General features: G+C 43.4%; 1 protein-coding gene across 4 annotated transcripts in view; it reads right to left on the minus strand.

Annotated features, from left to right (window-relative positions):
• Positions 1-1972: 1972 nt before the first annotated feature.
• The window catches only part of MCC (MCC regulator of WNT signaling pathway), a 202014-nt gene continuing 179645 nt past the window's right edge, over positions 1973-24341 (minus strand). For all 4 annotated transcript variants that reach the window (XM_082784232.1, XM_082784233.1, XM_082784235.1 and 1 more), the window contains 5 exons: positions 22848-23082; positions 16610-16816; positions 15588-15685; positions 5221-5343; positions 1973-4114 (listed from right to left, as the gene is read on the minus strand). In XM_082784232.1, coding sequence (XP_082640358.1) covers positions 3934-4114; positions 5221-5343; positions 15588-15685; positions 16610-16816; positions 22848-23082 — 844 coding nt within the window. In that variant the 3' untranslated portion in view covers positions 1973-3933. The remainder of the gene's footprint in view (positions 4115-5220; positions 5344-15587; positions 15686-16609; positions 16817-22847; positions 23083-24341) is intronic.

Below are 24341 nucleotides of genomic sequence, written 5' to 3' on the forward strand. Positions count from 1 at the left end.
TATTCCTTCACTGTAGAATGTTTAAACTAATATTGCCTTAAACAAATTAGCAGCACTGACCTTTCTATGTGCCAGTTAAAAGCATTATCATTTCCAGAACTATTTCTAAAGGTGGATGAGGGGCACATCAAACACAGGGGGTAGCAAACATGTTTGTTTAAGTGTTAGATGTACTGAAGAAAGGAAGTACACGAATTTCAATCACTGCTTTTAAAGTATTTATGAAGTAGCGTATTTTTTTGGTTCACATAATTTAATTTGTCATTAGAAGGTTTCATTTGTGCCCTTCTATTTCTGTAAAGTGTTCCTTGACATAGGCAGCTCCTGGCAAGTACGCTAAGATCAGATCTCCAGTGAGCTCTTTCAAACTTTTCACATCCCCGTTGCGGGAACACTGCTGGCCGTGCCATACATCTCCCTCGGTCGCCTTCTCTCAGGGAAGGTGACTGCGGTACCTCCTCCCGGAGCCCCTGAGCAGCAAGGGACACAGTACGGTAAAGCAACCCCCAAGGAAAAGAAACAGCATTAGAAATTTATTCAGAATATAAGAACATTTGTAAAATAAGTATTATAAATGTCTCTGTATAAATAAATGCAGTTTTTACAATTCTATATCAAATAAACACAAAATAGCTATTTTACAGCGGCTAGGAGACTAAAAAGCAGCAACACATTTAAAGCTAATTGAAGAGGGTGAGAAGGATCTAAAATTACAATGTATGGTACAGTATTAAATGAGAAAGTCCTAATAGAAACAGAAGAACAATACTGACAATGCAAACTTACTCACATGTGCTTCGCAACAGCTAACAGTACATTCAAGCTGGTGAAGATTTATATGTTCAATCAGAAGAAAAGTACTGAACACACTGAAATACAAAATTTCATGCACTCTGGCAATTTAGAAAGTAAAAAAAAGACACCCTAAGATGAATTAATTGAGTGAACAACTTCGGTGGGTCTTGCCAAGAGAATCTATTTCCCTTGCTGTGCACGATTATTCTGCAACAGTTAAGTGAGTGAAGTTGCTGTGATTTGCACCAGTGGTGTACAGGCCACACACATCTGGCTCTAGGCTGGTGTACTTGTGTTTCCAACAGGTGCCAGGCAGTGACAGGAATGTGTGTTTTGGTATTTAGTCCCAGGACTGGTGACATTTCGACCAGTACACTGGAACTAGAGCCACTGGTGATGTGAATCAGTTCCCACCACACCAGTAGAGCTTCCGCCACTTCCCTATTGGCCTTTTCCAGCATGCCAACAAATAAAGGGGGGGTGGGGCAAGTAGCTCTTTGCTCAGAGTAACTTGTTTGGGCAAGTAACAGCTGCTGCTGGGGCTGAATGGCACTGGCCTTTTTTTCTGGGAGTCCTATGGGAAGAAAGGGAAAGTGACTTACGTGTGGTTATCATTTGTAAATTATTCTAGAACACTTTTGGAGCACGGTGGGTGTGGGACGTACATGGAGAATGCAGTGAACCAGCATTCAGTTGTGCAGAACCTGCAAATCATGAGGCCTTAGAAAGACACTGAGGGGCACTGCAACTTCCCATGCGTCTAACCGAGGGGCAGTTATGCTTTCCTAGTGCACACCCTTTCTATAAAGAGAGGTTTCAGTTCAAATGCTTTAAGTTTTATCGTGTTCTGTGCAATTAACAGCTTCTTCAGGTACCACGGAATAGAAAAAATGGAGCCTGGGGAAAGGCGGTGTAAGAGCAGTTTCTAGCTGTCGTAAGTGACAGGCATTTCACAGTGACAGTGTGAGACGACGTCACGTTAGACGGGTGCTTTAGATACAAGAGGACAGAAGCGTAAGTGCACTTCTGCCACGGGAACAGGTCCACTGCTCTTCAGAACGCTTCTTCAGAAACAAGCGTGGTCAGCTGCTGAAACATGGCAAAAACTCACATTCCTGTTGGTGAGAAACTCGTTGACCAAGAAGAGAAACACCACGGACGTTTAGCAAAACCAGAGTGACAATAAGAAATCAATGTATTTATTCCCTCAACAGTAGGGTCTCAAAAATTTCCATTTGCATTATAAATTAAGTACAATTCACTTGACAAAAAAGACTGACCAAAATCAACCCCAAGGCATCACCACCAACTTAATTTTGAAATCAGCATTGTTTTAATGTGCTATTGCAATCAATCACGTATGATGCTGGCTTTGTAGCTGATGTGTCAGACTCTAGAAAAGTATGAAATAGTTAGTACCCTAAGGAAAGAAGAGAACGGCAGCAACAGTAGAACAGCATAGAAGTTTCCTTCCACATGCTTTCGGAATTTTCTGGTCTTACGTGTCAGTAAGTGAAATAAGACGTCAGCAATGAAATCCAGAAGTCGTGAACACAAACTGCTTCAGGGCCAGTTGTAACCAACCGCTGACAACAATGCCGCATTCTTAACACAAATTCTCACAACTGTTTGGCTGCCTGGCCTTAACCTCTACTAGACAAAACCAGTTCAAGTCCTCTAAAAATATTTTGTTTGTACTAGAAATTGTAGGACTAAATGAGAGACGTTATCATAATTCTAAATACACTATAATAAAACTTGAGATGCAACTCAGCAGGTAAAGCAAAAACGATAGACAGCTCCTCAAGTCGGGTTCACTGGAGAGAACACAGCTTGAAAAATGCGAACTAGAGGAGTAACAGCAACAGGCTAACAGGGTTAATGGACTCCAGTTCGGCTAAACTAGAACCAGACTTAAACATGGAAATCGTTTTACGCACTCAGTCAAGAAGAACTAACCTCTGTCTGAAACAGGTTCTAGGGCAGTCTCCATCTGCTCCCTAGAGAAACCAACCTGATCCCCATGCCGCACTTGACATTCGTTGCCATAATAGGCCAGTATTTTTCCATTCACTCACTTTGATAACACATTAACATGATGTGACTTAAACAAAACAACAGTAAAACTAACAAAAGTTAACCTTACAAAGCTGCATGAAGACATCATTCACATTCTGCTTGTGGCTGTATATCCATACACCTACACATTTATAGTTTCGTGCATATTTATTCAGTACTAAACAGGTACATTCCTAGTAAGTACCTTTTTTGGTCACAAGTGTAAAAAGATGACGTTCTACTTCGTGATTGTAGAAGGATGTACTAAAGGCTCTGTAAGTAACAGAGATGGCCCAGCCTCTTAAAGAAAACCGTGGCTATAATGCACTGACATGATAACTCAATTTTCACAAAATAACCACAAGCACCATGCAAGATAAATACCAGGAGATGGCCTGTGATTTCTTAACCACCCTTGGCACAGACAGTCTACCTGGCATGGTAAAACAGAGCCTCTAGACCTCTCGCAGACAACTCCTAGGAAATGTACCATCCTTTGAAGAGATGCAATTAGTTGATTAGTTGTGTTTTGTTTTCCCTCCCCAAATCAACAGCAGTTTTCCTACCTGATCTGCACTGGGAGCAACAGTACTGCAGCTGTGGTGCCCAGAGCAAACCGGCCTGCTGGCTCCATGCTCTGCAGCTGCCTGCCCAGCTCCTTGCCCACAGCAGCGAGTTTGGAGGATGCAAAACGCAGCTGTGTGCGGAGGGACTTGGGAGTCAGCAAAACTCAAACTATCTCCGACCTGCCCAAACTAAAATCTATTAACATGAAGCATTTTGTTACGTGACACTGTCATCCGTAGGACATAAAATGGAGAAGAACATGTATAAGTATAGACATAATGACAATGTACATAATCATAGCACGATAATTCAGGCACTGCCATTTTACATTATTAAACAGTCCTTAGTTAATGTTTAGATTATCCCCATAACTCCTGGCTGGACAGCTGAGATCTAAGAGATGGTGCTAAACTGTGTGGACAGTCACGTATTCTAGCATACAAGCAACCTAAAAGCCAGCCTCCAAAAGAAAGAAATTTGTAATGGCACTATGCATCTTTGAAAAAGACGCACTTAAAGTGAAGTTTCATTGGTGTGCGGTCTTGAGTTCTCTTCTTCTAGTAAAGCTATTCTTTGTTTCAGCATCCTTACTTGCGTTTCATGCCTCTCCACCATGGCCATCATTTGCGATTCCAGTTTCTTCAGCTTATTTTGATGCTTTTTCTTTGCTTTTTCATAAGCTGCTACCAAGTTGCTGTTAGAAACAAATACAAGGTCATTCAAAAAAGCTTGCTCACAGCAACTGAAAACAAAACAAAACATAACCTAACCTAGCCTAAAAAAAAAAAAACAAAAAACAAAAAATGAACAACAAAACAAAACAAAAAAAACCCAACAAAACAATAAACACCCTACCACCTTCAGGGAACTACAGAATTTGATACTGATCCTCTTCCTAAAACTGATGTAGCCTTAAAACTCACTTGATCCAAACCTCACTGATCCAGATCTGGATCAATCTTGATCTGCTAACCTCTGTACCATTTTTGGTTAAGCACACATTCTTCCCAGTTACTGAAAACATCCTTAAACATGGTTCAAAATGCTGGCTAATGGGTGCTTGTGATGACCGCGCAGAGCACTGAGACTCAGTGTGCTTCACGTTAAACATGTAATGCTTTACAGAAGGATTCTCGTGTGGCCAGAACCCCCTTACAAAAACCCAGCACCGAGTAAGCAGGCACATTTAAAAACTAACATGATGTCTGTGGCATCTTGCGCTAATTTATCAGCTGCTAAGTATCGTGTATGCCTCCACCGTGATTCAGCAGAGAAGCGTGAGGTGGGTGCTCTTCCTTACCATAAGGGCCTTCTCTACTAAACGTAATTTACTAATGAAAATTACACTGTGGACTTGCAGGAAAGGCAGGTACAGTCCATCATATTTGCAGTTCATCCAGACCTGCTGACTAAGCCGTGTAAGTGCGACTATTGAACCCAGTTTATTAATAAGGAGGCCGTAACCAGAGAAAAAGAAGCAAATTTAAACAAAATAACAAATTCATATATCTGACTAAATGGAAGAATTTAGTTTTTTGTTTGTTTTAATGTTAATAAATTTACTAGTAACTCAGTTAAGATTAACCTATTTATTTTCCCCACTCTGCTTCTGGCTATGTAGTTTTCAGCATCCTACAAGGGACGCTTTTATCTCCCCCACGTCTAACCTTTAGTTTTCAACTTGTGTGAATGCAAGCATCTAGAAACTGGGCATTATGGCAGGGGGAAGAGTACAGTGTGTTATGAGAACATGGCAAAAAAAAAATCAATGGTTCATCCATCTGCTGGAAGATCCTTTACCTGTTTGCCCTCTTCAGGTCATTGACGAATTCTGCAGACTGCTGATGTCTGATTTCACTGCTCTTTGTGAGTCTCTCCAAAGCACTCACTAGCTCTTGCACTCTAGCTTTCAGTTTCTTCTCCCTGGATCAGGAGAAAAAGAGAGAGAAAACTACTTTCAAAACAGAAATAACACTTCAGCTTACAAAAGCATGAGTGGTAATCAAGTTTCTTACTACGTTGTTCAGCCTTCCCACAGGCTGAAAATATTTTCTTTAACACTACCTAGGCAATGCAGGAGGCAATTCTTCTGTTAAACTTCTCCAAAGACTGATTTTACACAATTCACCATTTTAGAATATAGGCTCAGAGGTGCGGCAGACAAAAGAGAAAACAAGCTTCTCTGTTGGATCATGTCCCTCTATGTACCAAATCACACCAACAAACAACCACAAAGATAGTTTTATTTAAGTATGCCTGAAGCATGCCACCTTCTACGTCTTGAATTAGGTAACAAAGGAAGCTATGAAGAGAAATCAAGCATGGTGTAATCGCATAGGAGTTGTAATAAAAATTAGAAGAATTACCCTTAAATGTAATTTACTGAATCTCTTTTCATTTAGAAAATACTACAGATGGGGAGCAATCCCACTGATTTCAGTTGCGATCTCCAATTTACCCGAGAAATCTCAATGACACTCCCTATTACAGGAGATCACTGGGTTCTTCAGGATCCAGCAAGTCCAGTCCATTATGGCAGTAGGAAACAGAGAAAGATGAGAACAAGAGAGGGGAGAATATACAGAAAAGGGCAAGCACAAGAAATACAAAACAAAGAGCACAGGCACCTTCTTCTACCAGCTACTCTCATTCAAACAAACTACGGTAGCAACGTTTAAAATACCAATACAACATCATTAATTACCATCACTTAAAATGCCTACACATTACTAACTGGAAACTAATTATAAGAAGTGTGCCAAGATGGAAGCAAAATATAAAATATCCTATCTCTACTAGCAAAAGAAAATGTGAACAGCGCAGAAGTCCTAGGGAGGGGTCAGTGCAGACGCGTGGGGTTCGAGCTGGCTGTAAAAGCTTCCCTGGGCAGGTGGGATGAGGCAGGAGCTTCCTCCCGCGGAGCTCCCCGATACAGAGCTGGGATCTGGCTGCCCACACGTGTTTTGGCACAGACCTGCGGCCTCCCCACCTCTTCTCCTGGGTGCTGGTGCAGAGACCAAGGAGCCTTTCTCTGAAACTTGCCCTCAGGGTGTAGGCAGCCCACTGAAAAACTCCGATTAAAAGAGGAAAAAGAAGGGTGGGGGGAGAGGGGCAAGGGAGGGGAACGACAATGACAAGAGAGATGGGGTAAACTGGGAGGAAAGCTAGATTGTGTGACGCCAAACTTTACACCTGGGAACTTTGTGCGCAAGGGGACATCCATCTGCGCTTTGCTGCCCTGAGCGCTTCGCAGCGATTTGCTGTTTCCCTCCTGGTTTGTTTTGTTTTGTTTTGTTTTTTGCACTGCTGCTCAGTGAGAAAACCGGGTTTCATCTCAGTAACACGGCGACCGCAGGTGCCGGAGCAGCCCCGCGGCCGGGCAGCGCAGTGCCGGGTGCGGCCGTGCCGGGGCAGCCTCGCAGCGCTCGGGGCCAGCCGCCGTCCGCCGCCCCCGCAACAGCAACAGCAACAGAGCGGCTTTGATACGGGGAGCCGGGGAAATATCCCTGCCTCGCCGGCCGAATTAAAGGGAGGCCTTGTTGGTGAGGAGCCATCAGTAGTCGTGACACGTCCCTGCCCCGCAGGAACACGCAATTTTCAAACGACTCCGTCTTTTTCCTCCGGGGCTGGAAGCTCACCGCCCCCCACCCCCAGTATAAATTTCGTGTCTTTGCGTTGTATCTCTGCTGGTATCGGCGCCGTCTGCACTGGAAATTTGTGCTCTGCAACGAAAACAGGAACCGAACAAATCCAGCCTTCACTTGTGGCGTAAGACACACCAGAGATCAGGCCCAGCAGAGGTCTCTGCTGCTCGCCCACGTCTGCGTGGCACGCGGTACCACGAGGACTGGGTGCACTCGCAGCCGGGGGCTCTGGTGCCCTGCACTGCGACCTGGTGTGTGCAGCAACGGGAAGCACGCACTTGGATGGGGAGAGAAGGAAACTAAAATCGTTGTTAGTCGATGCAACGTGACGTGTGAGAGGCGTAGCTGTGAGAACACCCTGCGCAGTCCCGTGGGAAACGGCCCCGCAGAGCCCCGGTGTGCTGCTTGTAGCTCGGGTCCGCAACAACCTCCTGTAACCAACGCTGCGTGGAAAAGGAACACAATGGAAAGACCTGGGGGAGCTTTTCTCGCACGGTGAAGTTCGGCTGCTCCTTACGGAGGCAGGAGAGCAGCCTGCCTGTTCCTGCACCCCCGCCTGCCAGCCCCAGCCCATGGGGCTAGTTCAGGGGCCGGGTCTGAACCACCCAGCTACACAGTGACAGAGGGCAGAGCTTCAAACCTGGGCGCCTCACAGGCAGATTTACCCCGCTGGGACACACGTGCCCCCTGAGGGGCAGTGGCAGGACCCAGACAGACCCGCTGCCTGCTCTCGAGGCCAGTGGGAAGGGCACTTGCTCACCTGTGCTCTCACCTTGCTCTCAGGGAAAGCAACAGGCAGCTTGGCTGCGTGCACTGAAATGCCCCAAAATCTTGCACAAACAAGGCATAGGGATTTACTGCTATGCCTACTGCTCCTGATTTAAAACATGACTGTCCAAATATTTTTACTTAAAGTGTCATTTCACAGCAGAAATATCACCTCGCTAGAGAGACACAGCAGCAACAGCAAAGGCGCAGTAAATAATTTGTTTTATCCTGGAAAATGGGGATGCCTATATACCTGCTCAGTGGCTGTTACTCGCATAAACACTTGAGGTTTTTTCCCAGAGGGCTGTGCCTTCTATTTTAGTAGCAGATTAGAGACCTGGGAGCTGGACCTCTCTAGTGGGTCTGCAAATGCCCTGTCCTTCATAAAAATCCATGCCCCATAATGCCAACTCTTCTCACTTCTCTTCATTTCTAACACTAATTAGTTCTGTTTGGACAGAGAATTGTCCTTAATTGTGTCTTTCTAGAGCTGATGCTCCAGTCTGGCAGCAAAAGCTAGCGATAATGAATCCTGAGGTGCTCTTTTGTATTCCTTCAGCGCATTACAGTTAGCTGTCTTCATGGGATTTCTAGCACCACTTCACTGTCCTGATTGCTATTGTAAATCAGTAGGATACGAAGAATCAGCCTCTACAGGCTTAATAAAACAGCATATTTTAAAACAATAGCCTTAGTCATAGGCAGCATCTCTCCAGGATGAGGCAGTGTCAGACCTGTGAAGCAGGGCAGGAGCTGCATTTGGTGTGCCTGCCAGGCTGGGGAGCAAGGCAGGGAAGCAGCCTGCACGCCAACCCCATACCTCACGCTGCTTTCCTGCCCCTGGGCTGTGAACACAAGAGGACGGATCCTGGCTGTACTTTAAGAGAGGAGAGAAGGAGAGGCAAATATTTTTAGGAGAACACTACTGCTGTGTGATCCCCCAACTCACAAGTTAACTGGCCTGCAGAATCAGCCCTGCTTTCTCTCACCAGCTCCCCTTGCCCCGGGCTGCTGCCCCGGAGGAGCAGGAAGCACGGCCTCAGGCTCCCAGCAGGGGCAACAGGCTGGTGACCTGACAGCACGGGTCCCTTCACCCCCAGCACAGGGACTTCACTGCAGGGCACTCAAGAAGTCAGCAAGGGAAATCCCTGGCTACAGTTTCCAAGGAAAAACTCAGAATAAATGTCTTCGGAGGCCTAGAGCCTACTCTGACATGCACCACAACCAGTATGCTGAGTAAATGTGCCGCATGCTGGTAACAAAGACTTTTGTTTTACATTTTCACAATCAAAACATTCAGTGGACAGTTGTTAAATGGTTTTCAAGGGCTTTTTGTTTCAGGCTGGTTTCAATAGAAAGGCGAGCTGACAGGGCCTTGCATTTTCTCTGGTTTCAAGGCTACCGCTACACAGGAGGTGGAAGCCTGCCAGAGCCACGCAGGAAATTATACAACACAGGGCACATTTCCGTCAGTTTGGCCTCCATACAATGACACCATGTATGGACCAGGGAAATGTAAGCGAGATCCTGAGTACCCTGTATTTTCCCTCCTGTCTGGGCTTTTTGAGACATGTTTGGGTTTTATATGCCAGAAACCTTCCCAGGCAGATTTTCCTGCCCTTGCTCATCTCATCCAGAATTCCCCGATGTTGCAAACAGGAAGCTGCTCTCCCCTGGCATGCAGAAAGATGATTTTCCTGCCCTTGGCTTGGAGTGTACCCAGCTAACTCCCCTCCCGGTGAAAGCACCAGCTATCACCCCTCTGCCCTGGCATCAGGAGCACCTGTAGCTCTTGCCAAACGCGGCGCAGAAGAGGAATAACAAGCTCTCCCTGTGTCAGGAGGTAAGGCAGAGGAGTCAGGGGCATTCGGGGCCGATGATCCTACTTCTTGACACCCCTAGGAGCAGCCTTTCCCCACAGAAGCACTGCCTGTGACGAGCACAGCCCCCAGCCCCTGGCAGGGGAGCACCTTCTGCAGGGCCCCTGGCCAGGAGCCCGCTCTGAAGGGCAGGCCCGCTCCCTCACTTCCCCCTCTGCCTTTTCCAGCTGGACAGGGTGACCCGTAATTGTTTCTAGGCATTCGGCTCCTCTTTTCTCAGGAGATCACGACTGGACCTTCGAAAGGAATGCAGATAAATTCCTCTCCTTTCATCAGCAGTTAGGTTTCCTCAGATGTTAGTTTAAACTAACATCTGATGTCAGACATGCATGCAGGACCCTCAAGCCAATGTGAACGCATGCTTCCCTCTTGGTTTGTGTTGGCCTGCTAAGGAAAGCAACTAATATGTAACACATTGTTGGTGCTGTTAGGAAGCAACAGAACAACACTGTGCAGATACCAGAGGAGTGTTCAAACTGCCCTCTCCACATGCCGTGCCTTCCTGCCTCACCCCTGGGCCCTGGCAGACCCGAGATCACCCGTGCTGCCTGCTGCCCGTGCAGAAGCACCCTGCAGACGGTGGGTGCTTTAAAACAGGCTTTGCTGGCTTTTTTTTGCTGCTTTTATTTTTTGTCAGGTGCTTACAGTGGGTCTCAGGAGCCAGCGGGTACCAGGCGAGGTGCGGTCCTGGTTAAAAACAGAGCAGCAGCAGAAAGAGAGGACGGGCCTGGGGGAGGCAGCAGCGTGCCTGCCGCGCTCCAGCCCCCCGCTGTCTCTGCCAGCCCAGCCTGGAGGCTTTCCAGGCCTGGAGCTATTTGGAGCTCCCCGACAATGGTATCGGAGCACACAGCAGCTGAGATAACCACTCAGTGGTAGGGAGAACTACTTATTCCATGTCAATAACACAGAGAAAGACAAATGACAGTTATCTGTGATGCACGCAGCAATAATAGCTACCCGGGGCGCTTCAGAGGAGCCTGTCTCTGGTATCACCGTGAGTCATTTCTCTTCTTGCAGGAGCCCTCCCAGTGGGGCTCTCGGGGGGAATTTCCGTGGGCACGCCGGGCCCCTGAGCCCTTCAGGCAGCCAGGGGAAACCACAGCAGGAGGCTGCACAGTCATAAAGCAGACAGATCCCTGAAATTTGCAGTGACTGCAACCCATGCCGTCTCTGGCTTTCAAACGTTTCACAGTTCCGCATCTCCCCATTTAGTGGGCGTGCAGTGAGAGCCTAGGAATAGGCAAATACATATATATTAAAAAAAAAGCAGCAGGTAATGCACTGGAGAAGCTTATCAGTAGCTCCTCCACAGACCTCCCCATCCCTTCCCTTTTATCCACTGAAGGCTCACGCTGTACTTTGGAAAAGAAAGAGGATTTTACTGCCTCAATTGTTAAGAGTCGTTTTCAATCTGCATTATTACAATAGGATGTGTTTTAGCTGTTCCTCTTTTCACTTCCAAGAGCTGGACTCGCTGATAGCCAAGATGAGCCCGAATTTCAGAGACGCTTCCACCTACCACTGGATCCTGCTGCCACGAAAACAAGGGTGGCCCCTGCAAACTCCGACAGACGCCGTGCCGGGACACAGTCACAGCCGAGCTTTGGCGCGGCTTGCTGTTGAATTGGTTGCTCTCCCGAAACAAGAAGGTTGGTGCAGCACAGGGCTGGGGTCTTTGTAAGGACATGAGGAGCTAGAACAGCGCTGTGTCTCGGTGGAGCACACAGAAGCCACTGCAGTAAGGCAAATTTTCTGTGTCCCACTGGAAATACCTGCGGTTTCCAGTTCCAGAGAGGCAGTGCAACAGTTCTGTGGGGGGAGGAAGGGGAAGAGAGAAACCTGTTTGCCAGTCCTGCTGATGGCTCCCCCTTTCCCTTTGCATGGTGACTTTCCAATTAACAGCATCACTTAACAGCTTCTCTGGGTCAGAAGTCATCAGGGATGGTGAATGTACTGCTTGTTGTGCTGCCAGATGGGAAGTCACCCTTTTGCGAGGTAGACACTGAAACACATCGAGACTGAGGTAATTCGTGTGACCCTGCACAGCCCTCAGAGATCATCACTTTGTGCCCACTGATCACCCAGCTGGGGTCTGAACAGCCACGCTGGCAATAGCGTGTCTTGTCTGCCATGACTGTCACCTCCCTTCCCGCCCAGATATCCTAAAAATCTTTAAACACGTACATAAAATACAACCCTGTGCAGGAAGAAAAGCTACCAGCAACTGGCAATGCAATGTGAGGCTACAGCTACAGCATTCCTACCAAGGCTTGGGGAGAGGGAGAAGTTTCAGCCTTGCCAGCTTAGCCATTTTTCACGGAATGAACAAACATAGTTTGGAAAAGAAAAAAAATAGTTGCCCCACCATTGTTATCACCCTGCTAAAGCAATTTCCCTTCTGGAAATGTTCTTATTGCCTCCTCCCTGCCGTATCTAATGCATTTACAACCGAGTATGTGCCCACTAAGTAAAATGCTCGCACAAGCAATCCTCAGGGCTCCTTTCCCCTGCTGCAGCAGAGCCGAACACACCAGCGAGGAACATGTAGTTTTAGGGTCTCCCTCAGAGCCTGTGTAACACACCTGTCTTTGGGGCACTCAGACCAGATCCTCTCTCATAAAACTGGCCTCTGGCACCATCACTTGTGCGTCAATGCCAGGCCATAAGGCTGCTGGGAATACAATTCAGCTCTCCACAAAAATAAAGTATTTCCTGCCAACAAGCCTGTTTATGGATGTGTTAAGCTCAAGAGAATGGTATTTAGAGGCTTCACGTCCATTGACACATTCCGTCATTCCACCAAGGAAGGAGAGGAGGAGAAATAAAATTGCTAAAGACTGGCAGAAAGTATTTACGCTTGGCTGGAACAGATCCTGCCTCTAAACTCGCGGCCCAAGCCTGCGATGCCACTGCCTTGGTCACCCAGATGTAACTTGTACAATAGGGAACTTGCAGGTAACTTGGATTTCTGCTCGTCACCACGGCGGTCGTGGATAACAAAAGCCATTTCTGTGGGAAGCCCGTAGGATGGGTTTTAATGCTAAACACTGCTCCGGGAAACCCCGAGTCCTACTACAACAAATATGCTATGAAACAATACATGAAGAATTGCTCCTGCCTTGAATTTCTGCTGATGGGCAGGACCAGTGGAAACTCAGGGAGCTTCAAGACACATTGCTGCATTCCAGATTTAAGAGAAAGTCCACGTCTGCAGAGAGAAGATAGGCTACTTCTGCAGACAAAACTGTTCTGCTGCAAAGCTGTTTGCAGACTATGACCGTACAAATGCTTCCCAACTACACTAAAATCCAAACCATAACTGCATCCTGCTGTTTTATTTGGGTTTCACTCTATTTCAATTAACTCAGAAGAACCTGACAGCTCTGCAGCAACAGAAGGACGGAATGGGAAAGCAGTGGTGGGGGGGAGCTGCCAGAGCTTTTGTCTCTGTGAGGATGGGATGGGGAGAGGGGCAGCAAGCAGGGCTGCTGATTGATATCACATTCCCTCTCAGAGAGAGGGAATCAAAAGCAAATGGATTTTTGAATCGCCAAGTCTGAGTCTGGCCACCTTGCAGCTGCTGGCTGTCCCCTGCACCAGTGTCTGCTGCCTGCGGGAACGGCAGATAGGCTCAATGGCCGGTTGCGTCCACTAATTACAACCAGCACCGAAATACTCCCAAACATTTGCATTTAAATGTTGCCTCTAGACTGCAGGCTCGGTGTGCAAGGATTCACTTCTTTTGCGTCTTCCTCCTGCCATCCCCCAAAAACATGGTCGCTGTGCAAAGTATTTTTTTTAATTTTTAATTCTGGTCCGAGTTCTTTGGTGGTGGGAAGGTCCAAGGGGGAGCCACCGGGACCTCCTGGTTCACAAGCAGAGTCAGCACGTGTTTTCCCATGCAGGCAGGAAGGGCACTGAGGAGCTGGTGAAGAGTTAAATCCACTTCTCCTTACAGACTCCACTCACCTCAGGCTGTTTTGTGTTGTTGCAGCACAGAAGAATACCTTGCAATTACTTTGAAAACTCTTCCATGGATCCATGAGGGTATAAATTTCATTGCATTTCAGGCTCCCATTTATCCCAGTACCACAGTTAGGAATTGCTGGTATTTTTTAGGATAGCTGTTGCTAAACAAGTTCCAGTGTGTTTTTCCCACGTGCTAGACAGACTTTCTACCCCTTTCCAGACAGAAGTCTTCAGGATAAGGAGACTAAGCATTCAGGCTGTCTTGGCTGGCACACTGATTAGGGAGAAAAATACCCTGTCCATACAGCTCACGGAAACTGTGCTTGAGCCCCACTGGCAGTAGCAATCACATTTAGTACAGTCATATTTCCATTACACAGAGAGCCTTCACTCCAAAATTTATGTACAGTTTAATCCGATTACTTTTCTTCCCCATTTCTGCCTGACAAACTGTACTTGCTAGGCCCCTGGCTGGAAATCCATGCTAATCAACTTAAGGCATAGTAGATAAAGCAATTTTTTTTCCTCTGTGTTGTCAGCAAACCACATTTCATGACTTTACTCGAGTTTCTACTAAGGTCACTGGCATCTTCTCAAAATCCAGGAAGAAATAACAAGACCAGGAAAAAGCTACAGTTTGTGTGAAGATAGAAAATGTCAGTGGAGCTGCTCGCTGGACTGGACTGGAGTGTGGGGGGCGTGGCGGAGGCCATGGCTCTGAATAATGTTTATGCGAGTAACTTTGTTGATGGTTTTTATCCACCCCCACAAAAATGATAGTTTTAATTATTTTAACCACAAAATTTTGTCTCCTGCATCAAGCAAACTAAGTATTTAGTGACTGCCAGACTATTAAGAAAACTAAGTATGCAGTGACTGCCAGACTATTAAGCCAATGGTATGAGATATATTGATTTTGCAGTGGTAATGATCCTTACATTTTTACGTAGTGCCTTTCAGGCTTAAGTGTCCCTAAGGCACACTGCAAGTTGCACCTACAAAAAAAGCACTTCAGGACTGAAACACCAGGGCTGCCTGAGAGGACATTCTACCACCAGAGAGGGAGCAAACAGAAAAGCAAAATACACTCTTCCCAGACAAAATTCTTGATAGCACTTTGGACAGGTTCAAAATACAATAACCTGATTAGACATTACATAGCCATGTCTTACATAAGGTGGAAGAAGTACTAGAAACAACAATCGAAACAGTGAATATATTGGTCATGAAGTCTACCAGAGTTGGTGCAGTGAGAACTGCTGCACAAACAAACACCTAGTTAATGTGTAACTGTGCTGAAAGCTTTGGCTAAAACCTGGCTATTGATAAAAGCAGTTCGTCAAGACATCAATTTTTCTCTCTCATTAGAAAACTAATGTTTCTTCCAACAATGTTCTTTGTAATCAAATTGTGTCTCCCCTTACATACTCAGGAGGCAAATGCAGCATCTGAGTCATCAAAATCACTGTTAATTCCCACTCCTGTAACTCCTTCCCAAGTTCTAACCTGCAAACAACCTTCTTAGCCAAAGATCAGAATTCAAATTCCATCATTATTAAAGGTTTTCTGCATGCCTTCAAGCAAGTCATGTCACTGTTTTGTGTCCATGTTCTTGCCTGAATATGGAATAAACTTCCTGTTATTTCAAGGGTTTCTTAAGGATAAAGCTCACCTGAATTTTAAAGACCTTTAAGAGGAATGGAACTGAGCACCATGGAAGGACTTTTATCAAGTTAAGAACATGAGCAAAAGAGAGGGGAAGATTAGAAGAACTTTGATCCCTTTCTACCTCACAGGAAAAATCTGAGATCAATCCTAAAAAACACTTGAGGGTATGGCTTGGAACTAGAAATCTCAGCCTAGACCCACAGAACAAGTCGTGTCTCTGGTAAGGGAAGATGCTTACCGCCTGAGTGCGTTTGTGAGTTCAGCAGTCAGTTCACTCTCGTTGTACGGTCTCAGCTCAGCTAGTGTTAACGGCGTTGCGGTGCCATCGCTGCATTCCTGAGAAGTGAGGCAAGATCATCTCCATTGAATTCACTTACCATCTTAATGGAGAAACTCTTAAAAAGCTCTATGTACGCAGCTACTTTTGAAATGGAGGTGAAATAAACATCAGTGTCACAAAAATACAGCAGCACATCAGTATAGCAAGCAATGGACTACCAAATTTACACTGTACAAATCCTTATAAGGTTTCCTAAACCACCACAGTTCACTAATTTGCAAAATTTTGCTATAGTGTGCATAAAGTGGTGCCTCGCATTGCTTTTGACCTCACACTTGAATCAAAAAATGTAGATGATGTTTTGCCAGAAACAGTTAAGTAAGGGCACTGTTAAACACTAGCTCTGGATTTTATTTTTAAATACACTTAGAAGCACTAGAAGAACAAGAGTAAAGTTTTTCTAGATATCACTATTTCTTCATGTGAATTATTAGTGCAAATGCAGAAATCTGTCTATTTTTTATTATACTAAGGGGAAAAAAAGTTTTAGTTCTTGAATCATTACTGATTTTCAAAAGAGACTGTCATTACAATGCTCTAAGTGCTTCACAGAAATGTGCTCTAATTTTTCATGTTTGGGGCTTGGAAAGAATCATGTTTTATTTAGACTCTCTTCCACTATCTGTTTCCAGTGAGTGGCAACAGGCAAGACATAACACGCTTAGCCACTGTAGTTTGACAAGAGTGGCTTTGTTGTACTCCTCCCCAGAATGACAACCTTATTTTAGCCCAGGCTTAGCAGTAATTCTCACAAGTCACAGGATGGAAAAAACCATCTAACTACCAGAGAACAGAGAAAAGACATGAACATACAGACAGAAGAGCAGAATGATTAACATGCTTAAAGACTGCTATAGAGAGGTGGGGGACACAATAAATTTTGTTTATGCTGATTTTAGAAACTGATTTTGACTCCTGACCTTGCCCAGTTTGTCCTTGCTTCCACTGCTTGTTGAGCTGAGAGACCTCATTCTCTGCTCTTTTTGCTCTTCCACTTCAGACTTCAAGTGCTCGATGTGAACAAGGTAAGCCTGTTCCTGGGCCTCTCGAGTGCTCAGTTTCAATTCCAATGCTTTCTTCTCTTTTTCCAGTAGGTAAAGCTGTGCCTTGAGCTCTGCCATCTCCTCCTGATGAAAAAACATTAACAGCATGATGTTTCATGGGACTAAATACAAAGAAGGTAAGATCAAACAAAGCATTCTTCCACTTCCATTGCTTGAGTGTTCTTTCCATGAAGAACACTGTCAGCATCCAGAAGCCTTTTTATGACTGCACGCCCTATTTGTCAGAAGGCCACTATGTTTTAAGAGTTAGTACCCTGAGGTCGTCCCTCCATCTGTCTCAGATATAACGTGATGCCTGAATTAGAGTTTTGGGGATCTGAGAGGGTTGCCACAGCTGCTGAAGTTTCTTTTGTTCTACCTTGCACTTCTACCTCGCCCTTCATCCTGGCTAAGAACAGGAGTGTCTGATCTGCTCATCAAACAGCTCCCTAAATGACAGAATCCATTTTTTTTTTATTGATACATAAGAATTAGAGTTGGTTTATCTCCTTACAATGGAATATGTTTGAGGGACTAGGACATCAAACACAGATGACGTATTCCTGCCTCACACTAGTAGCCTCTGCAGTAGAACAAGTTAATTAAAAAGGGCAACTGAGTATGGCATCATCAGATATCTATTTTTAATATTCCTTCTCTAGATGGCCAGAATCCCAACTATATACAACTGGATGGTCACAAAACTGCACTCTATTATTCTTCCATAAATATTATCCACAGAAAATGGATACTGGTACCTCATAAAAGGAAACTCAATTCTGAAAGCTAGTTCTTGTGTGCAATTGATCTACCATTCTGATATTTTTGCTATTATAACACAACTGCTAAGTTACGTCTACTCTAACATCTACTCTGACAGTGACTGGGAAGAAGCGTAAGAACAAGGCATGAGTGAGGTGACCCTTCTTTCAGCACTTGCTCCCAACCTCCCATGAACTGCAGCAAACGAGCTGTCTGAGTAAGAAGGCCCTTGGTGTTTAAGGACTCTTCAGAAACGTTTCTTCCATGGAATGCCTTATTATTCTGAACTCATGAAAACCCAGCACCACAAAGCCTTTAGAGAAATAGCCCTAAAACTTAATGCAGATTATATTCAATAAATAAATAAACAAACCACACCATTGAATACACAAAAGACCCTCAAAATAACAACAAAAGTCAGAATCACATTCTCATTATTAGGTCATGGCAAGCTCTAGTCCATCCCACATGTTAATGGTGATTTCATGCAGTAACACAGCTCAGTACAAACTTGTTCACTTTGTAACTTCTCTGAAAGAAGGAAGTTTCTTGTTGGATGCCCAGCCTAAAAACAAATCACTACTTTTTTTTTTTTTTTTTAATAATTTTTAACTGAAATACATATTCTAGTCACAAGAATAGAGTATCTCAGGTGCCTTGTCTCATTCTTCAGAAATAATTCTCTTTGTAAGATAACTGTTATTAAGGAAGATTATATAAACAATGTCAAGACCTATACAGATTTTTTCTGTAGAAGGAAACGTGTTCCTAACAGAAATTCATTGTCTGGTTTAAATGTAGACAGTGCATACATGTATAGTACAGTTACAGAGAGCATACTGTAGCCAAGGTAATCACTGCCTTGTTCAGAAATACCATCCATGCAAAAATAAGATTGACATCCTAAAAACCCTCAGGCTTAGAAAGGTTTTATGAGCTTTAAAATCATTCAGTTTTTCATCTACTTGTTTGTGGATTGAAAGTTAGAAACACAATCTGTTTCATTCTATGTGGTTTACAGAAATTTAAATGTTAGGCAAAATTAACATTAATTTCCCTTGTGAACAGTAAAAATGTAAATAATGATGAGGCAACTTAGTTATAGGAACTTAACTGGATTGTCTGGTATACTTAAAGCATATGCATTTAGCTTCTTAATCCTCTATTTCCAAAGCCATTAATCTACTTAGCCTGTTCAGTGAATGCTGAGAAGTAATTTAAGCAGAGTATTTTGGCACTTATGTGAACAGAAAATATTCTTGACAGAGGGGTACAGTCAATCTACATGGGAGGGACATGACACAATCTTCCAAGACTAGAAGATGAAGCTAGGCAGATTTAGCCTAGAAAAAAGGGACATCAGTGTTCTAAAAGAAGAAGGAAAATTTAACCTCTGGAACAATGGATCTATGGAACTTATTTTATTCATCACTTGAGCTTTTACTTAAAAACTGGATGTTTGTTTGTACTTAGCTAAGAACAAATCTGAGGATCAATGGTGGGTTAATTACTTCTTTTATGAAGACAGTACGCTTAGATCATCACACAGTCACTGGGAGTTCACAAATTTGTATCCTGTCACAAGAGAAATACGAACTCCCCAAATGCCCCCCCTATCCATTAGTTTTCTCCTCTCAAGGAAATGGGACCTTGAAGAAGAGATGCAAAGAGAAAGAAAGGGTAAAGTGGAATAATTGAAAGGAACAGAATTGGATGCAATGGTAAGGTTGAAATTTAAAACTAAAACTACACCTGAAGATTCCGGTATTGACACTTAAAATCTGTGAGACAGGGTGACAACTTGTAAGATTCCACGCGGAAAAAATTAAGTAACTCTAGTTTAAATAAAGAGATAATTAGCCTTTACATACACAATAATTGTTCTATGAAAATATATTTTCTAAGATAACGTCCAAGTTTCATTTCAATGACAGTATAGCCTTTGCATATCTACTACCCTGCTTTGTTTTGTTTTGTTTTTAATTACAGGATGCTAGTGAATTATTGTGTAATTTAATGTAGCAGCTTCTTCATAGCATGGACCTGACGCAAAAGTGGCCCGTACAAAATGAAACACTGAAGGAGGAGGTGGACAGCTGTTGCTCTTCCAGATGATTGAAGACAACTTGGATAACCCACACAACTTCATGAGCTTCAAGTGACAAATCACTCACTTCAGAACTAATCCACTGAATTATGTATATTTTTTATTTGTAGCCATATTCCAGTTTTGAATTGGGGTGAAAACTAGAATGAGAATGAAATATCCCAACTCAATATAATCAGCAACACCACATCATCCTCCAAATTAAAATTTGTGTTGGATGTAGTCACATCAAAAGAATAAAACTGTGAGGATCCTTATGTGGCAAAAAGTTCTGGAATTCATGAACAGGGATGCCAAGTGGATCACTGTACACAAGGTGAAATCTTTCAGAAGAAAAACAAGTATTGGATTTGATAAAAGTGGTGTTCTGGTTAAGTGTACTTTACTATAAACGTGTCTAAGAGTGCTAAATGTTGTAACAAAGGTGGACAAAAGTATTTTTAACATTTTCAGCAAAGAGTAGACTAATCTCAAAGCAATATTATCACCTCTTGTACACAAAAGAGGAAAATTATCTGTGTAGAAAGTGGAGTCTTCTTAAATAGGTTATATGTACTTTGAAATGCAGAAAGACTACAGACCAAGAATTATTTACACTCATCAGAAGTAATCTTTTTGCTAAATGGGGCATAAAAACAACTGACCTCAATACAAGACCCACAGAATGACGACAAACCACATACAGGAATATATTTGGAAACATGGCTAATTATTGCTTGAAGCAAAGATGTGGATTTCACAGAAGCACTAGTGGACCACTAGGTCTTAGACTCTGGATCAGTTAAAAAAAATAAACAAGGCAACAGAAGAACAGAACAAAATATGAGGCTTCCAAACACCAGCTCCAACCCATCCTTTTGTGGATCTGCTTCATCGGTAATAAAGAACAAATGGTGTAAAAGTATTATCAGAATTTCATTAGCATAGATGCAAGAAGCAATATAACTGATGCAGTGATCAGTTTTACTGTGAGTTGTAAATGAAAGTTGACAGAAGGTGCAGCAGAGATGCTAAGCAAATGCAAGTTTCAAGAACCAAGCAGCAGGTCATAAGACTCAACAACACAGCAAATCCTTGAGCAGCTCAATCAAGCTGTATCATCTTTGCTAAGAATGTGGGAGAGAGGAAACAGATAAAGAGATGCTCATGATGAAGCACAGATGGGTACATCTGCTTCAACTTAAAGAAGAAAGCAGACGTATACTATTCTGTATAAACTACATGCTCCAAATAATAGATAAAATACTACACTCTGAAAGTCACAAAGCCTGTTTGTGAGTCCTGCCCATACATTTAGCTTGGCACAGAGATGAGCAAGGTGTAACGCAGACCTAAGCAACAACCACGGACGGTAATAAATTCGCACATCCTCTTGGGACCAAAGCATGCAAAATGTAGCTCTGACTCCATCCATGCTTTTTGTAATGCTTTACATGCTGAAGAAAGGCGGGAGCTTTCAATTTCTGTAGAAGCAGAGCACTTACTAACAATTCCTTTTCAAGTTTTGATGAGATTGAGTTTTCACCATTTCCCTTTCAGAAATCTAGAATTTTTCTGCAGTTGTGAATTCCAGCAAAGTACAGCAAACAATAACCAATGAACACTACTGTCATTTTCTCTGTGCCTGAAAGGACTGAAGGTGAAGCTAGCCACATGTGTAAGATGTGCATCTATTCCAGTATGCACTGCACTGAAACAATCAAGAAGAAAGATGACTTCTTCTGGAAACAATTCCTGCATTGAAAACCCAGTGTGCTATGTGCAGCCAAAAGTTATGGGTGGACACCTTATGTCAAAAGCAAGTTAGATGATTGTTTAGAGAATTAAAGGATTACCAGCACTCAGAACTGTGCCAGAATTACTATGGAACTGTGGGTGTTCTCGTCACGTTAGGGGAATGCACGGGCAGTAATCACAAGGGATAGCTCTGCAGTTTGCCCTTACTAACTGGTTTAAAAACAGAGGTAACAATAGTGTACAAGAAGTTTCAGTGAAGATCTGGAGGCAAAAGAAGAGAAGGAAGTGTGATGCCTGAAATGTACAATAATGTCTAATGACCTACAAATGTCTTTTAGTACAACTCACATAACTTTCATTATGGGGAATATATTCCTGTTGGCCATAATATATTCACACTGTTGATTTTTAAAATTTCTGACTAGTATCAGGTAGTTTCTATTTTTCTTGACTACAAATACCACATGTACTACTGCAATGCTATATTGTCAGCAGATGGAAGGGCAGTGCCACTAAGAATATAATTGTCATTACTATGCCACCAGTAAGCCAGCACTAAGAGACCTAAACAAAAATCCATTGCTTTACAAACTTATAAAGCTATCAGGATTTGCTGCCCCAGATGACGCTCTAACTGACACACCTGCCAGTAGTTGACTAAAATATGACTTGCCAACAAGCAGAAATTAGACTTACCTGAACTGAACCAAAACCAGACAACTTCCAAATGCAGACACATGGTTACATTCCCTTTAATATGATGCTATGTTTTAGTTCACCTCTCAATTTACAAAGTCAATACAGAAATCAGGTTTAAAGTGCTATAAGTTTTGTACCTGGTGAGTAAAGACCAGTTTGTCTAGATCCCACCTTTACAACTGGGCATGCAAAGCAGGCTCAACGGACTGGAGTTTTCTCCTAAAACCTCTGTTCCTGTTAGTCATTACAACTTCCGCTCTTTGCTCCAGCTACAATACAACCTGAGCTACTAATTGCAACATGCTGTCTAGAACAGCTCTGGAGCTGTGACTGCGTAAAGCACTATGGATGATAGCTTCTGACAGACCATTCTTCCTCCCACAGCAATATTAAAAGGAGGGAATTTGTTTTGCTTCAGTTCACAAATATTTAAGATGCACATTTGCACGCAAGTAAGTGAAGTAATGAACAGTCTCTTGGGAAGTGCTGCATCATGCTTTTGGTCACCCTCAAGCGATTCAACTGCCGTATCTCTTAGAGAGAGCATCTGGTTTGTCAAGGAGAACATTCCAACTTTAGAGCCACGGATGAAGTCTTCGCCTAATTCAAAACACCCATATCTCGTCATTGCTAATGCACTGCCTTCTGTCACTGTCTGACTCCTGGATTTTCAGCCCTGATTGTTCGCTTCAACAAAGTAACCCCTTGTTACCCAGCAATCCCTGTAAGTGCCTCCCTCCTCTTAGCTCGTTTTGTAGCACAGGGGCATTGTCAGCAATGCAGTTAGCCTGTTGCACATAATTAAATTACCTTCATTGCCATAAGTTCCTGCATCAAGACTGCATTTTCCAGGTCTAGCCTCTGGCTGTCTCCACGAGGTTTAACGTCATAACTAAGGGGATCAATGTGGATACTCTCCAGCTCCAGCATTGTTAGTTTCACTGCTGCCCTGTCATTTTTCAACTGTTGGATGTAATCCTTCAACCGCTGCTCATCCTCCTTTGTAAACTCTGTATCACAACTGCTTGCAGTTGAGCTTGTAGTACTAGAAAGAGAAAAAACAGTATTAAAAATTAGGAACAAAATTTGTATTTTTATATCACTCTCCCAACATGAACATGTGAGTCTTACTTAGAAGTTCACAGAAAGGACACGTACTGCGGACTGGATGATGCAATATTCAGAAGATGCAGAGGGGTGTGCTAAATTCAGAAAATAAATTAATTCTCTAAGCTGCATGAAAGAATCAGATCATGTGACAACTTCTCTGAAAAGCCAGATATCTACTGAGATGTAACTGAATTACTTTTTAGAGAACGGTGTCTTCTGAAATGAGTGTTTTAAGATTTCTCTGCAATACCCTAGCAGAGCAAGTTTCTCTCTGCTGCTCAGCCACTGAGTATTCATCTTTTTTGGGAAGAAGCATCTGATGAGAAAAAAGAATCAGCCCTCTCCTCATTTTTATCTGCTGATGGCAATACCAGTTACCAAGTCACGTATTTCTTAACAGACAGTTATAGGAATCAATCTAAGAAAAAATCCACCAGGTGCTAGCATCTTTCTATCCATGTTAAGGTAGATTCCACAGTATACTGACATTTTTTTAGGTTCAGAGAGGCTTAAAGTCATAATTCAGCAGTATTTTAAGTAAAAAATCATCACCAGACTTGCCAGAATTTTTCTATGGGCATGGTTTCAAACAAACGACTGCCCCACAAATATTTATGAAGAGATTACAGAAAGGGATAACTAAGGTCTTGGTAAGAGCAAAGGTGTCTCAGTGCTGCCTCCCCACCGACAAGCTTGCCAATGCTGTAGGGAGCCAAGACTGATACAGCTGTAGCATTCCAGGGCCCAATACAGTTGCAATAACACTAAAAGGAAAATAAAATGCTGTGTTGTTTCTATAACCTCACTCAAAGCTGCCTGCTGTCTCCTGAGGTCCTGTAATCAGCTGCCGGGTGAGGGATAAGTCATCCATTAACTGTGTTTGTCTGGAATGCTCGATGATCTCAGTTATCAGCAGGGGAATAAATCACTTTCTGTATCAAATTGCACTGCTGTTCAACATTTTTGTAGGAAGAAAAGAAGCCCCACCCGCTACGTGCTGTGAGAGTCAGGATGATGTCCTAAAATATCTTATGCATGTGAAAAATGGAAAGCCTATCAAGATAGGCTTGATTTTTTTTCGTTTCTTTCAGTTCTACTTCAGCTAAAGCTGCACTGATTTTTAAGTGCCTGAAATAATTGCTAATCTTTCCACACATTCCAAGCACAATCTTGGAGGAGATGGAGAGTTGGCAG

Source organism: Aythya marila (assembly GCF_965140915.1).
Source record: "Aythya marila genome assembly, chromosome: Z".
Taxonomy (NCBI): domain Eukaryota; kingdom Metazoa; phylum Chordata; class Aves; order Anseriformes; family Anatidae; genus Aythya; species Aythya marila.